The following is a 12,669-nucleotide window of genomic DNA, read 5'->3' on the forward strand; positions in this document are numbered from 1 at the left end:
TTGCTATTGAGATGTATTAGTTCTTTATATATATGGTTTGCACATCTTTTCCCCGTTCCGTAGTTTGCCTTTTTGCTTTGTTGATCCTTTCTTTGAAGCTTCGTAGTTTAATATGGTGACACTTGTTTGTGGTTGCTGCTACTTATGGTTTAGGTGTCCTTTCTGAAAAAATTGCTGCCAAGACCCATGTCAGTGAGCTTTTTTCCTGTTTTCCTCTAGGAGTTTCATGGTTTCAGGTATTAGACGAACTCTTTGATTCATTTCAAGATAACTTTGGTGAGTGCTGTAAGTTAGAGGTCTAGTTTCATTCTTTTACAGGTGAATATCCAGTTTTCTCAGCACCATTTGTTGAGGAGACTATCTTTTCTCCATTGAGTATTCTTAGCTGTCTTGTCAAATATTCGTTGACTGTACATGCTTGGGTTTATTTCTGGGCTGTCAATTCTGTTTCGTTGGTCTGTTTGTTTTCATGACAGTACCATACTGTTTTGATTATTACAGCTTTATAGTATAGCATGACATCAAGAAGTGTGATGCCTGCCACTTTTTCTTTCTTCAGATTGCTTTGGCTTTGGCTGTTTGGGGTCTCTTGTGGTTCTAAATTTAAGAATTGTTTTTTCCTACTTCTATGAAAAAAAATTCCATTAGAATCCTGATAGGGATTGCATTGACTCTGTACGTGGCTTTTGGTAGTATTGACATTTTAACAACTTAAAATTCTTCCACATCTGAACTCAGGATACCTTTCGATTTATTTTAGTGCCACCTTTGATTTCTTTCATCGGTGTCTTACAGTTTTTAGAGTAGAAAACTCCTTTGTTAAATTTATTCCTAAGTATTTTATTGGTTTTAATGGTATAGGATTTATTTGTTTGTTTGTTTGTTTGTTTGAGGCATAGAGAGAGGGTATAGGATCATTTTATTTTGTTTTCAGGTAGCTTATTGTTAGTATATAGAAACGTTACTGATTTTTTTATAATAAATTTATTTTTTATTGGTGTTCAATTTACCAACATACGGAATAACACCCAGTGCTCATCCCCTCAAGTGCCCCCCTCAGTGCCCGTCACCCATTCATCCCCACCCCACTGATTTTAATGCATTTTGTTTACTGAATTCATTGATTACAACTAACAGTTTCTTGGCTGAATCTTTAAGATTTTCTCTATATTTAAAATCATGTCATCTGCAAATAAAGACAGTTTTACTTCTTCCTTTCCAGTTCTGATATTTTTATTTTTTTTCTCTTGTCTGATTGCTGTGGCAAGGACTTCTACAATGTTGAATAGGAGTGGTGAGAGTGGGCATCTCTGTCTTGTTCCTGATGTAGGATATCTTTTCTTAATATATTTAGATATATGCTGTCTTCCTGGATATGCAACTTGTATTTTCTGCATTGTTACCACTGGTATGGCATTCCCTTTAAATTTGGTAGAAGCCTTAAGATTCTTTTCCTGCATGCACATGTAAAGTTATTTTTATATATTGATTTATCCTGGTTTAGAAAGTCACTTTGTATTATTCTTTTATTGCTAATTATCACAAAGTTAGCAACTTAAAACAATACAAATTTATTATCTCACAGTTTCTATGGGTCAGTAGTTCACAAACCAGTTAGTGGGTTTTCTGCTTGAGGTCTTTGAAGATGGAAATCAAGGTGCCAGCTGGAGCTGTGATTTCATCTGGGGATAAGGGTTTCCTCCCACTTCACTGGTTGGTAGAAGAATTCAGTTCCTTGCAGTTACATGGCTAAAGTCCCTACTGTCTTTGTGGTTATCAGCTGGGGGCCATCCTTCCTTCTTGAGGTCTCTTGTTCGTGGCCACAAGGCCCTCTCCATAACCTGGCAGTTTGTTCCCTTGAGGCTAGCAGTGGAGTGTCTCTCGCTTTGAATCTCTAACTTTTTTGAAGGCTTACTGGGTTAGGCAAGGCCTACCCAGGATAATGTTTTTGTTTAACTCAAAAGCAGCTGTGTTTGGCGCCTTAATTACATCAGCAGAATCCTTCCTGCAGTATAAGACCACATGATAGAGGAATGATGATTCATCATATTTGCAATGCAACTTACACACAAGGGGAGGGGAATTATATACCAGAACTTGGGAGTTTTGAAGGGTGAAGTTTGTCTTAGAATTCTGCATACCACAAGCTTTGATAAATTAGCTAAAATATTAACAATGTTTCAGAGATAATTATTATCTCCAAATATTAGAACGTATAAATCTCGTTCACCTTCTTGGTGTAGTTGTTTTTTTTACAATTTCAGACACGTTTTTATTTGTACTTATCCAAATTTAGAGGCTGGGCTGGAAATAGAATCACTTTGAAATGTCTCTTATACTTTTGACCTTTGAATCCTTTAAGCAATAAAATCTTCCTAGTAGTATCATCTATCTTGGATAACTCTGATTTATAGTTTACCAGGACGCCTATCATTTCCATTTCAGCATCTGGCATAAAACATATAGTCCAAGCCAGACAACTATGAGAATTGCCAGTGATTCCAAATGTGGCCTGTTTCTCTCGGAGTCTTTTGTGTAAGATTATCGTCTATATTATATCATATATGACCTTAGATTTATTTGGAGGTTTATGGTTACAGTCAGTGGGACTATCTGAAAAAAATCCATATGAAATTGAATATTATATACATTTGTATATAATACATAGCTACCTCCTCATGCATGAACAATCATATAGATTTATGTCTATATATGGCATATATGTGTTTATGTGTCATACAGAATTATTTGTATAAAAGTAATGTTACTGATAAAATATCACCTGGGTTTTCTTTGATACTTGAGTAGTTTGATAGCAAAGTAGTATAGAACTTAGGAGTTTTAGTAAGTTAAAAATCATATATCCTAATTACCATTTTATAATTCTGTGAGCATAACTAAAAGGCAATATATAACTTTTCAACTCTATTTACTCAGGAAAATTGAAGTTAATTTTCAAAGAATGTCTTGCTGTTTACATTTGTAGGTAATACTGATCTAAAGCTGCCTTTTAAAAATCAAGTAACATCACATGCAATAGTACCACTTAATAAACAATTAAGTGGAGAAGAGATGCAGATTCCTGTCCTTTTTGTTTTTTTTTTTTTTTCTAAATGGATTCTACCAAGAGAATTTAACTGTCTTGTTATTGTTCTGCTCTGTTTCCCTTGTCCATTAAGGATAGTGAAATATCTTTCTAACTATCTTACCAATGTCTGGTAAAACAGAACCAGAAGAATGTATTAAAGAGGCGAATGTTTCCGTTTATCTTTGTGACCTTGTGTCACTAAAGATTAACTTTCTGCTTCATTTGTCTCACTCTTTGTATCTCTAGTACTCTGTTGCAGCAAAGAAAACATCTTAAAGGTTTCCAAGTGTCTTCTTTATTAATTTTAGTTATGTGGAAGCTTCTCTTAAAAACTATTCATGTGACAGCAATGCAGGGATTATTCTGTGTGGTAAATCTGATGCATTCATATATTTCTTATGGACTTTTTAAAAAATGTCCTAAGTTTTCTCAATATCAATATGCTAATGTCCAGAAAGCACCTTCTTTGGGGCAAAAACATTTTGACGTTAAGGAGGTTATTTTTCTTGTTTGCTAAATAGAAGGTTGTTGTTTTTCCCAAGGCTTAATTGCTCAGAGAAAAATCTTTACCTGTTTCACGTTTCCTATCTTTGGATGAAACCTATTTCAGCTTCCTTAAAAATCCATACAATTTTAGTAGGGGGGCAATGAATAGACTATATTGATGTTCTATTAAATTATAACCTAGAAACAGCTGAATACTTCGTGGATTTTCTGACATTACATGAAAGGAAAAAGATAGTGGAGCTTGCATGGGAAATATTTTATCAAAGTAGATAAACTCATATGCCAGTGATAAGTGTTTTCAGTGGTCTCATGGCTGCCAATACCATTCCACTTCACACCGTCTAGAGTGACTTCAGATTGCTGAATTTTATTCAGAATGCCAAGAGTGAAAATATTCACATGCTGCAAGTTAGTATTAGGTACCAAAATTCTAATTTTAACTATTTTACATATTTATGTAATTTTCAAAATTGTGTAGAGCAAGTATTTGTGCACTTTAGTCTGTTGAGACCTCCTTACACCTACAGAGGAAAGATGTTTCTGCAGAAAGATTAATATATAATACATATCTCACTTAGAACTCTCAGTTTTGCTCTCAGAAGCATCCTATCCTTTCCGTCACACAGTCGCTGTGCATCGAGTTTCTTTAAAATAACCACTGCAAAATGTAGTCTTATGAAAATGCATTATAATTACAAAGATATGTTTGGGAACATAACATCCCTTCTGATGGTAAATGTTTGACCTATTGCAAGTTTCTCTAACTACCTGTCAACTCATGTGAAGATCATTTGTAGTATTAACTGGACCTATGGGGATCTCTGAGGTATTACTGTTACTATTATTATTGTTTGCTTTGTTTTTATTAACTGGAGACTTAAAGGATGGGACATACCAGTAAAGTAGCATTATTTTTACATGTGAAAATGTGCCAAGCAGGCATTTATTTATTTAAGTTGTATTTGTACCCGAGGTCATAAAACCATAGATAATATTTTAGAGACACTGGGGACCAAAAAACTGATCTCCAAGCTCTCTGTTCAGTATAGAGAGGAAATTGAAGCCTGCTGAGGGTAAGAGGCTTGCTCAAGGTAGCATAACCAGTTATGTCATGGCTCATAATTAGGTCTTTATAAAAAGTGAGATAATAATAGATTATGTTAGGGGCACATTAAACATCTGAGAACATTCCTAAGCAGGCAATACATCCTTATATTTGACATAAAACTATTTCCTTCTTCTTCTTAGATAACTTGGAAGAGATGGAGCTGATGCTTGTAATTCTAGTTCTCTTATTACTTCATTATTTCTCATTATCACATTATCTTTTTTCCTGATCTTCTGCAGGAATGCCTTACATACCCAGGGTCACATTTGTTGCTTTTTGTTTTTGTTTTTGTTTTAACTACAGCAGTACATTTCTAAAAGATTCTGTGTATATTATTTCCAGAACCAGCTACATAATTGTGGGTCCTTCATTGTCAAATTGTTAAGAGTTTCAAGATGGCAACAACAGAGCATTAAACTAAGTACAGTGACCTGCATGAATGTGTAGGTTGCACACTTATGAAGCCAGCCAGTTCTAGATATTTTTTCTGAAACTTCTTTCTTTAAAGAATAACAGACTGAAAAAAAAAAAAAAAAGAATAACAGACTGAACCATGGACTTAACTATCTTGATACCATGGAAATTAATTTTTTTAAATAAAACAATACAATTTTGTTTTTTCTCTGTGGATAAGTTTATTATAGGTCATATCACTGAAGCATTTCCCAAAATGTCTTGAGGAGAAAGGCTAGAATTGTAAAACTTAGAAACAAGTAATGTATATGTTCCATTTAGAGTGATGGTCTAGAGTACAGGAGAGCCACGTGATCCAGTTCAGTCCAAAAAATGATCCCTATATATATTAAATGTCCACTATTTAATTGGATTGCATCTTGGGTATTTACCTTGGAGGAGAATGTTAGATGATTTTTTTTCTTTTCTTTTTTTTTTTTTTTGATTTTTTTTCTTAATAGTTGTGACTATTTTCCCGCATCCTCAAATGGAAGCAGCTTGCTTTAGCTGTCCTCTTTCATATTAATATAGATGCATATATGTCACTTAGTGGCAGTGTAAATATATTTTACCAGGTGTGCTGAATTTCACCTAAGAGAAATGCTGGTAATTTTTTTACATGTAACTGAGAATATAATGTATTCTGATGTTTTATATGTACATTGACTAGCTCTTTGATATATGTTTCTTTAATTTGAATAATGTTCAGTGTTTACCTGAATGATGTTGATGGAAATAGTAAAGAGGTTTTTAAAATAAACAGTATTTGAAGCTTTGCATAGTGAGAAGATGAATCTGTTTTTTAAGAGAAGACTAATTAAAGTTAATTCCAAGTGATCAAATATACCTGAGTGCCAATACCTGCCTGTTCATAAACTTTTATACATTTTATTTTCAGGTTAAAAAAACTTGAAGTTCTGTTTCATAACGCAAATATAGTAAAGAGCCATATTGTATAATCTTCTTTTTCCCATAATGTTTATTGATACTAACCTTTAAAAATTTTGGCTACATTATTTCTTGCTTTATTAAAAACTTACCTCATGACAAATATATGTACATTTTTAATTTCTATATGTTGGCATTAGATTTTTTTTCTAATCTAGAGCTAGTTACATAGAGTGTCGTTTTTAGAAGTAGGATTTTTGAATAATGTTATTTGACTAAAGAATTAACAGATATGTGTATATTAGAATAAGTTTCAAGAAAAGATTCTTTTTTTTTTAATACTTCAGCATTATGGAAGTTCTGCCCAGTGATATTAATATAAATTTTACCAGTAGTAAAAAGAATTCAGATTTTCATTGCTTTTTTTTTTTCTGTTCATCCTCTGTTTAAGAGATAGCCAACAGTGCCACCATCAGAACAGACAGGCTTTTCTCATCATAAGTATTGGTTTTCTAAAAAAAAAAAAAAAAAAAAAAAAAAAAACCACAACAAAAAAAAAACCTACACTTAAGAAGTGGTAGAATATTGCATGTGAGTTAAACAGATAAAATATATTGTGAAATGCTATTGACATAATGAAACTGCCTCTCATTTCTTTTATGATCAAATCAGATTCATAAAATTATTCTTCAGAAACCTTTTACTAATTTGGACACTTATGTTTTTTTTGCCAGGTCATTCTGTCCAGGTAGCATTATAATTTGATGTCAATTTATCGTCTTCATCTTTAATTTGTTGTTCAAAGAGACAGTCTCAAAGAATATAAAAACATGAAAATGATCAGACTGTCTTGGTCTGTTAACATCTTCCCTAATGTGCATTTTGAGGGCAGTTTTTTTCATTCTGCCTTTTCCTAAATATATAGTTTATTTTTTAAATAATGAGACTATAAAAGTAAGCTGCCAAGTTAATTATAATTATGATTTCAGAATCTATATTAAAGCATAAAATTTTTCTTTCATGGTTTGATGCTTATATGATGCAGTATATTTATTTTTGAATGAAAAGAAACCTGGTCCCCATCTTCCTGTTGACATCAAACAGTCTTCTGATATGCTAATCCAGCATCAGGGAGAGCACATAGACAGGCTTTATTTGGACTCATTCCAAATCTGAAAGAAAATTATGTGTATAGAACTGATTTTGCAGTATCGCCCCTTAGAATGTGATGTTGACACAATCTGCAATTAAAAATACTTAATATTGAAACATGATATGGGAGGTTTTCAGCATTTTAGTAACAACCCTGATCTCCTTTTTAATTACCTGGTCATCTAATTGTTATTTGCTTTTTGCTACTGGTGTTAATAGCCATTGAATTTAGCTAAGTGCATTTCCATAGTATATGCTATGGTAAACATTAACCTAAAATTACTAGCTTTCCCTTAAAGATTTATCCTTTTGGCATATTGAGTACATATGAGACAGTAGATATAACCTTTCACTAAGTATAAACTAGGGTTATCAGCAAATTTCCCTGTGGTGTTTTTCCTTTCAGCCTGCCCTCAACTGGTCACAGGGGTAAAAAATTGACAGAGAAACTTGTTTTGGAGTTATCTCAGTTACGGTTTATCCATATTCAATAACAAATCAAATCAATTGAACTTCCAAAAACGTTCCCAGATAAAATGCACTACAGTACACATTTAAATATTGATATCTGTTAACAACTCTGTGTATACTTAAAAAGTTAAAATTATCACAGAATTTCATAAAAACTTGATTAAACGTAGTATTTCCTGTTGGCCATTTTTAAATATTGTTAAACAGGAAACCAATTGCATTTTTGTTTTAGAAACATAATTTTTATGTAATGAATCTTTATGAATTTCAGGAAACTAAGCACTTTGTTCTTGAAGGAAGTATATTCTAGCAAACGTAATATAGGAAAATGGGCATAAATGTATGCGTCTGGTTTTGTAGTTGTTTAGGTGATTGCCGTCTTAGGGATGACGGCCCACTCTTTCCCAACCACCTTGTTGGTGCTCAGCTTTTTGCCTGGACCTTCCTATAATATTTTTCTTCCATGAAGTTTAGTTTCATCCAAAGTGCAGGCTTGACTTATAATGTGCAGTGGAAATATTCATGAAAACTTTTTACATAAATCTCCTTTATTTAATTTTTAATAAATTAACTGATATTTCAAATCACCAAGGTGGTTCAATATTTAAAAGGAATTCTATAAGTAAAATCTTCTGTCAGGAGACGAATTGTCTTTTAATGAACATAATTACCTTCAGGTTTCCCGACTATTTTATTCTGGGTTTTCTTAAAATGAAATTTGACACTGTCCTTTTAGGATAGGAAATTACTTTACATAGATGTTAATTTTTTGAAACATTGGACATCACAAAGATGTAGCGTTTATATGGCCTGTGCTAACTTTAGATATAATAGTGAGAGATTTAAGCTAATATGTCAGGTAAGATTCTTGGATTCATCTCACTGTGGGGAATCATATGCTTTTTAGTTGGTAAAAGATAGAAAAACGTAGATGTTTTTCTGACTTAAGGCATTGTGCATGTCAGAATTTAGTCTTAAGATATTTTAATTCCTATAATTCTTATTTTTAATTTTTTAAAAAGCATTTTAAGAAACAAAAGAGGCTAATTCCTGAAAGGACCGTTTGGAAGTACTTTGTTCAACTCTGCAGTGCATTGGAACATATGCATTCTCGACGAGTCATGCATAGAGGTAGGCTAAAAATCTCAAATAATTTCTAATGTTGTTTTAAATGATGCAGGTTATTAGGCAATTTAAAAATAAATACCTGCCAGTCATGACATAGTTTCATGCTTTCTCCGCTAATTATTTCCAAATTATTTATTAGGAAGAAAAGCCTTTAAGTAAAGCCCTACTTGTTTTAAGTGAGAATTAGTTATTGTTCTTCTTGCCTCTTCTGAGCATCTTATTGATTATGTTGGTAAATTAAAAAATAAAAAAGCGCAGGAAAGCAGTTGAATATGCATAAGGAAGATTTCTTCTTCAAACGAGCAATGTATCTTATGGTCACCTCGGTTTTTAATTTTTAACATTAGCTCTTAATGTATTCTTGAATGTCGATCAAATAGTTGAGCAGAGCATGTGAAGATTACATCACGTAGGAACTGATCCTCTGATTTTGGGGTGTGAAAAATTTCAGTACAGTTTATTTAAGCAATTATGATTTCTAAGGTCATCTTAAATAAAGAATTATGTTCATAATAGAGTTATGGTTTTCTATCTTATGTAAACCTATCAATAAATTCATATTTAATAAGATATTTAACATTGATATAAAGCAGGCATAAATTTATTTTGTACTTTGAATTTCACAAAAGTTTATTTGAAAATGCATCTTAAATGGAAATTAGTAGCAATCTCATCATGCTGCATTGATGATTATTTCTCTGTCAAAGGACTGAGCACTCAGAAATAATTAGGATATATCAAAATTATTCAAAATAAAGCAATTGGATCAAAATTCAAACTGACTTCCCTTCATTTTTAAGATAGATTTTAAATTCTGCCATGAAAAGTATTTTAATCCCTTGAAAATGCCTAAGCTGACATCATCTTTCACCTGATTCCTTTATCTATTCACAGATATAAAACCGGCTAATGTGTTCATTACAGCCACTGGAGTGGTCAAACTTGGAGATCTTGGGCTTGGTCGGTTTTTCAGCTCCAAAACCACAGCTGCACATTCTTTAGGTAAGAGACAGTATAATCTCATTCAGTTACCGTGTGTGTGTGTTGGGTGGTGGGGTGGAAAACAACATAAGGGATGTACTAATTATATGCCAGCTCTTACATTCTAAATACAACTATTTTTAAAATCATTAGATCCTGAGTAGGTCCCTATTGGACATAATGTGTCCATTCACATGACAGTCAGATACTTCTGTTAATTTGATCCCAGGTAGACATTTGGTAAAAAAAAAAAAAAAAAAAAAAAATGCTAATAAAGTTGGTTTTAACAATTGCCATGAAACATTCTTTTCATTATCCATTTAACAATATTCAGATAATATGATGATTAAACTATATCCTGAAAGAAGACCTCACTTGACTATTTAAAAATATGATAGTAATTTGTAAATTTTTTTTTTTTTTTTATGAAAATAACACATATAGTTGTGATTACTGTAGAGGGGAGAGCCTAAAGACGGCCTATAACTAGTGAGGAAAATACTCTCCTAGATTATATAGAAGATATCTGCAGTTTAGTCGTTCTGGAACTAATAATGTAGCAGTGTCTCATATCTAAAATAAAACTATAGCTATTACAAAATAATATTAACGATGGAAAGAAAGTGATCTACTTTAGAAACCGTAGAAATTACTAGGAGGAAATAATTTTTGGGCCGAATAACCTAAACAGAGTGACAGAGCTTCTCTTAAAACCGATCAAATTGCATTTCATTCTTGTAAATATAAAACTTAAATAAAATGGTAACAATGAGAATAAAATAAGAATTAAGATAAAAATAAGTTGACTTTGTGCCCTATCTTTGATGTCATAACTTTATTGAAAACTATTAAATTTTTTAATAAAATTGTGTTTAAATATGAAGTTAAAAACTTGAAAATGACCTGATGAAGATAAGTGAATTACACTAAATAGCACAGTAATGAAATGAGCATCTGAATTAGTTGACTAGACTTTTTTAAAGTTTTTCTAGCCTTGTTAGTAAGACTCTATGTGGCCTTGAACCTGTCATTTATTTATTTATTTTTTTTACATCTAGAACAGTATCTGGCATGTAAGTAGGTACCCGATCACTGTTTGCTGAGTGAAAAAATACTGGATTAAAGAGTGGTAGAAAGATAATACCCTTTTCACAGAGTTTTAATTTTGTCAAGTACTTTAAGAAAATAAGTTTTCAACTGATGTTGAGTAATACTGTCTTGTTCCCTTTCACTTTAGATTTTATTTTTTTGGAGCATCACACATTTTTCTCTGTAAGAAAATTTGGTATGAAATTCTCTAAGAAATGCATAAATTTGGGTAGCGCTTTCACAGGCCTTATTTGAAAGTTACAGCTCTTACAATGCAAATAATATCATTTGTAAGAAGGAAACATAGATATTCCATGTCAGTGTCATTTCTCACTTAGTAAAAGTAACATATTTTCACTTTTCACATGTTCCTCACCTGAATGTCTTAACAGCATCCTGTCATTTGTTTACTTAGAAATGCTCGGTTACCCTTACGGGCGCGCACACACCTACATACCTGCACATACTCAGGCTCACACACACACACACACACACACACACACACACACACACATATTTTTAAAATGCTGCTTTGCAGACTGTCACTCTGAGTGTAAGTACTATATATAGTCGCCTGACCCTGAGGATCTGGCTTCTGAAACTCAGATCTTAACAGTTTTGGAAGGGAATTTCTTTAGCTTGCCTGCCACTGTCTCATACAAAAAGTCCTAAACAGGGCTTACAAATGTGCATCTTCAAGTTTAGGTGATACGTTTGTTAGTCCAGATTATGTAAGAAATCCTAATTACCAGTTTTTATCTAAATCCATTTACTTAGGGTCATGTAGTGTTATGTGTATATGTAAATATATATGTGGGTGTACATAAAATAAATGGGGATGCACATAATTACAAAACATTCTACAACACAACCTGTAGTACAGCCAGTGAGGAAGTATCAATGAGACACTTTCTTTGATGAATGAATCAGTAGAAAAATAATTTCACCAGGGCTTTTTCCCATATTATTTTAAGAAAAAAGTATTCTTAAAATAAGAAAATTTCTTTTATTGCTGCTTGTTCATCTCTGCAAAGTGAACATTTTGATGGTCTGAAACTAAAATTCACTAAGCAAAGTATAGTGAACATCGAGAATGAATGATTGAAATCTAACCTACGATGGGTAGGTGGACCCAATAAAAAACCTATTTAGAAGGATCAGAAAAAATTGTCTGCTAACAAAGAATATGTATTTAATAACAAGGGTATAAATCCTGACACAGACTATGTTTGTTGACTTATGTTACTTTAAAAAAAATTATAACCCTCACTTGTTATTGTCATATATTTTTATTTTTAAGAGCAAATTTGAAAGATTACTTCTAAGAGTTAGTTACAAAAAGCAACTGTGGCACCTATACAAACTTATTTTGCTTATAGAAAATATGATAAAATTATTGATTTCTGTGTTGATTTGTTTTCTGATTTTACTGAGGATAATATCCTCAGGGCATGATTTATCCCAAGAGGAGATCTAAATTTTAATGAAACTACAAATAAGTGAGATCTATGTGTGGTTCATATAGTTTACTTTAAAATGAGGTTGATCCCAGGACCCAATTTCATTTAACTTTGTAAAGAAGATGTTTTTAGGAATTTAATTTAAAAAGGCAAAAATTAATAGGATTTTAAAACATCTTGCTATACATTTTCTTTTTTCCAAAATATGTAGTATTATTCAGAAATGAAGTAAAGGGTAATGTTTTTCCTTATTTTGATTAATTAATAAGAATCCACACCGGCAAAATTGTTGTATTTTTAACAATCCTTAAAAGATTAGCAAGCCTTTGAATTTTTCAATTCCG

The 12,669-nt window shown here is 32.1% G+C and overlaps 1 protein-coding gene across 8 annotated transcripts in view; it reads left to right on the forward strand.

Annotated features, from left to right (window-relative positions):
* NEK7 (NIMA related kinase 7) overlaps positions 1-12,669 on the forward strand; it is a 156,813-nt gene that overhangs the window by 107,906 nt on the left and 36,238 nt on the right. For all 8 annotated transcript variants that reach the window (XM_041758511.1, XM_041758519.1, XM_041758480.1 and 5 more), the window contains 2 exons: positions 8,690-8,798; positions 9,690-9,797. In XM_041758511.1, coding sequence (XP_041614445.1) covers positions 8,690-8,798; positions 9,690-9,797 — 217 coding nt within the window. The remainder of the gene's footprint in view (positions 1-8,689; positions 8,799-9,689; positions 9,798-12,669) is intronic.

Source organism: Vulpes lagopus, chromosome 1, assembly GCF_018345385.1.
Source record: "Vulpes lagopus strain Blue_001 chromosome 1, ASM1834538v1, whole genome shotgun sequence".
NCBI classification, from domain to species: domain Eukaryota; kingdom Metazoa; phylum Chordata; class Mammalia; order Carnivora; family Canidae; genus Vulpes; species Vulpes lagopus.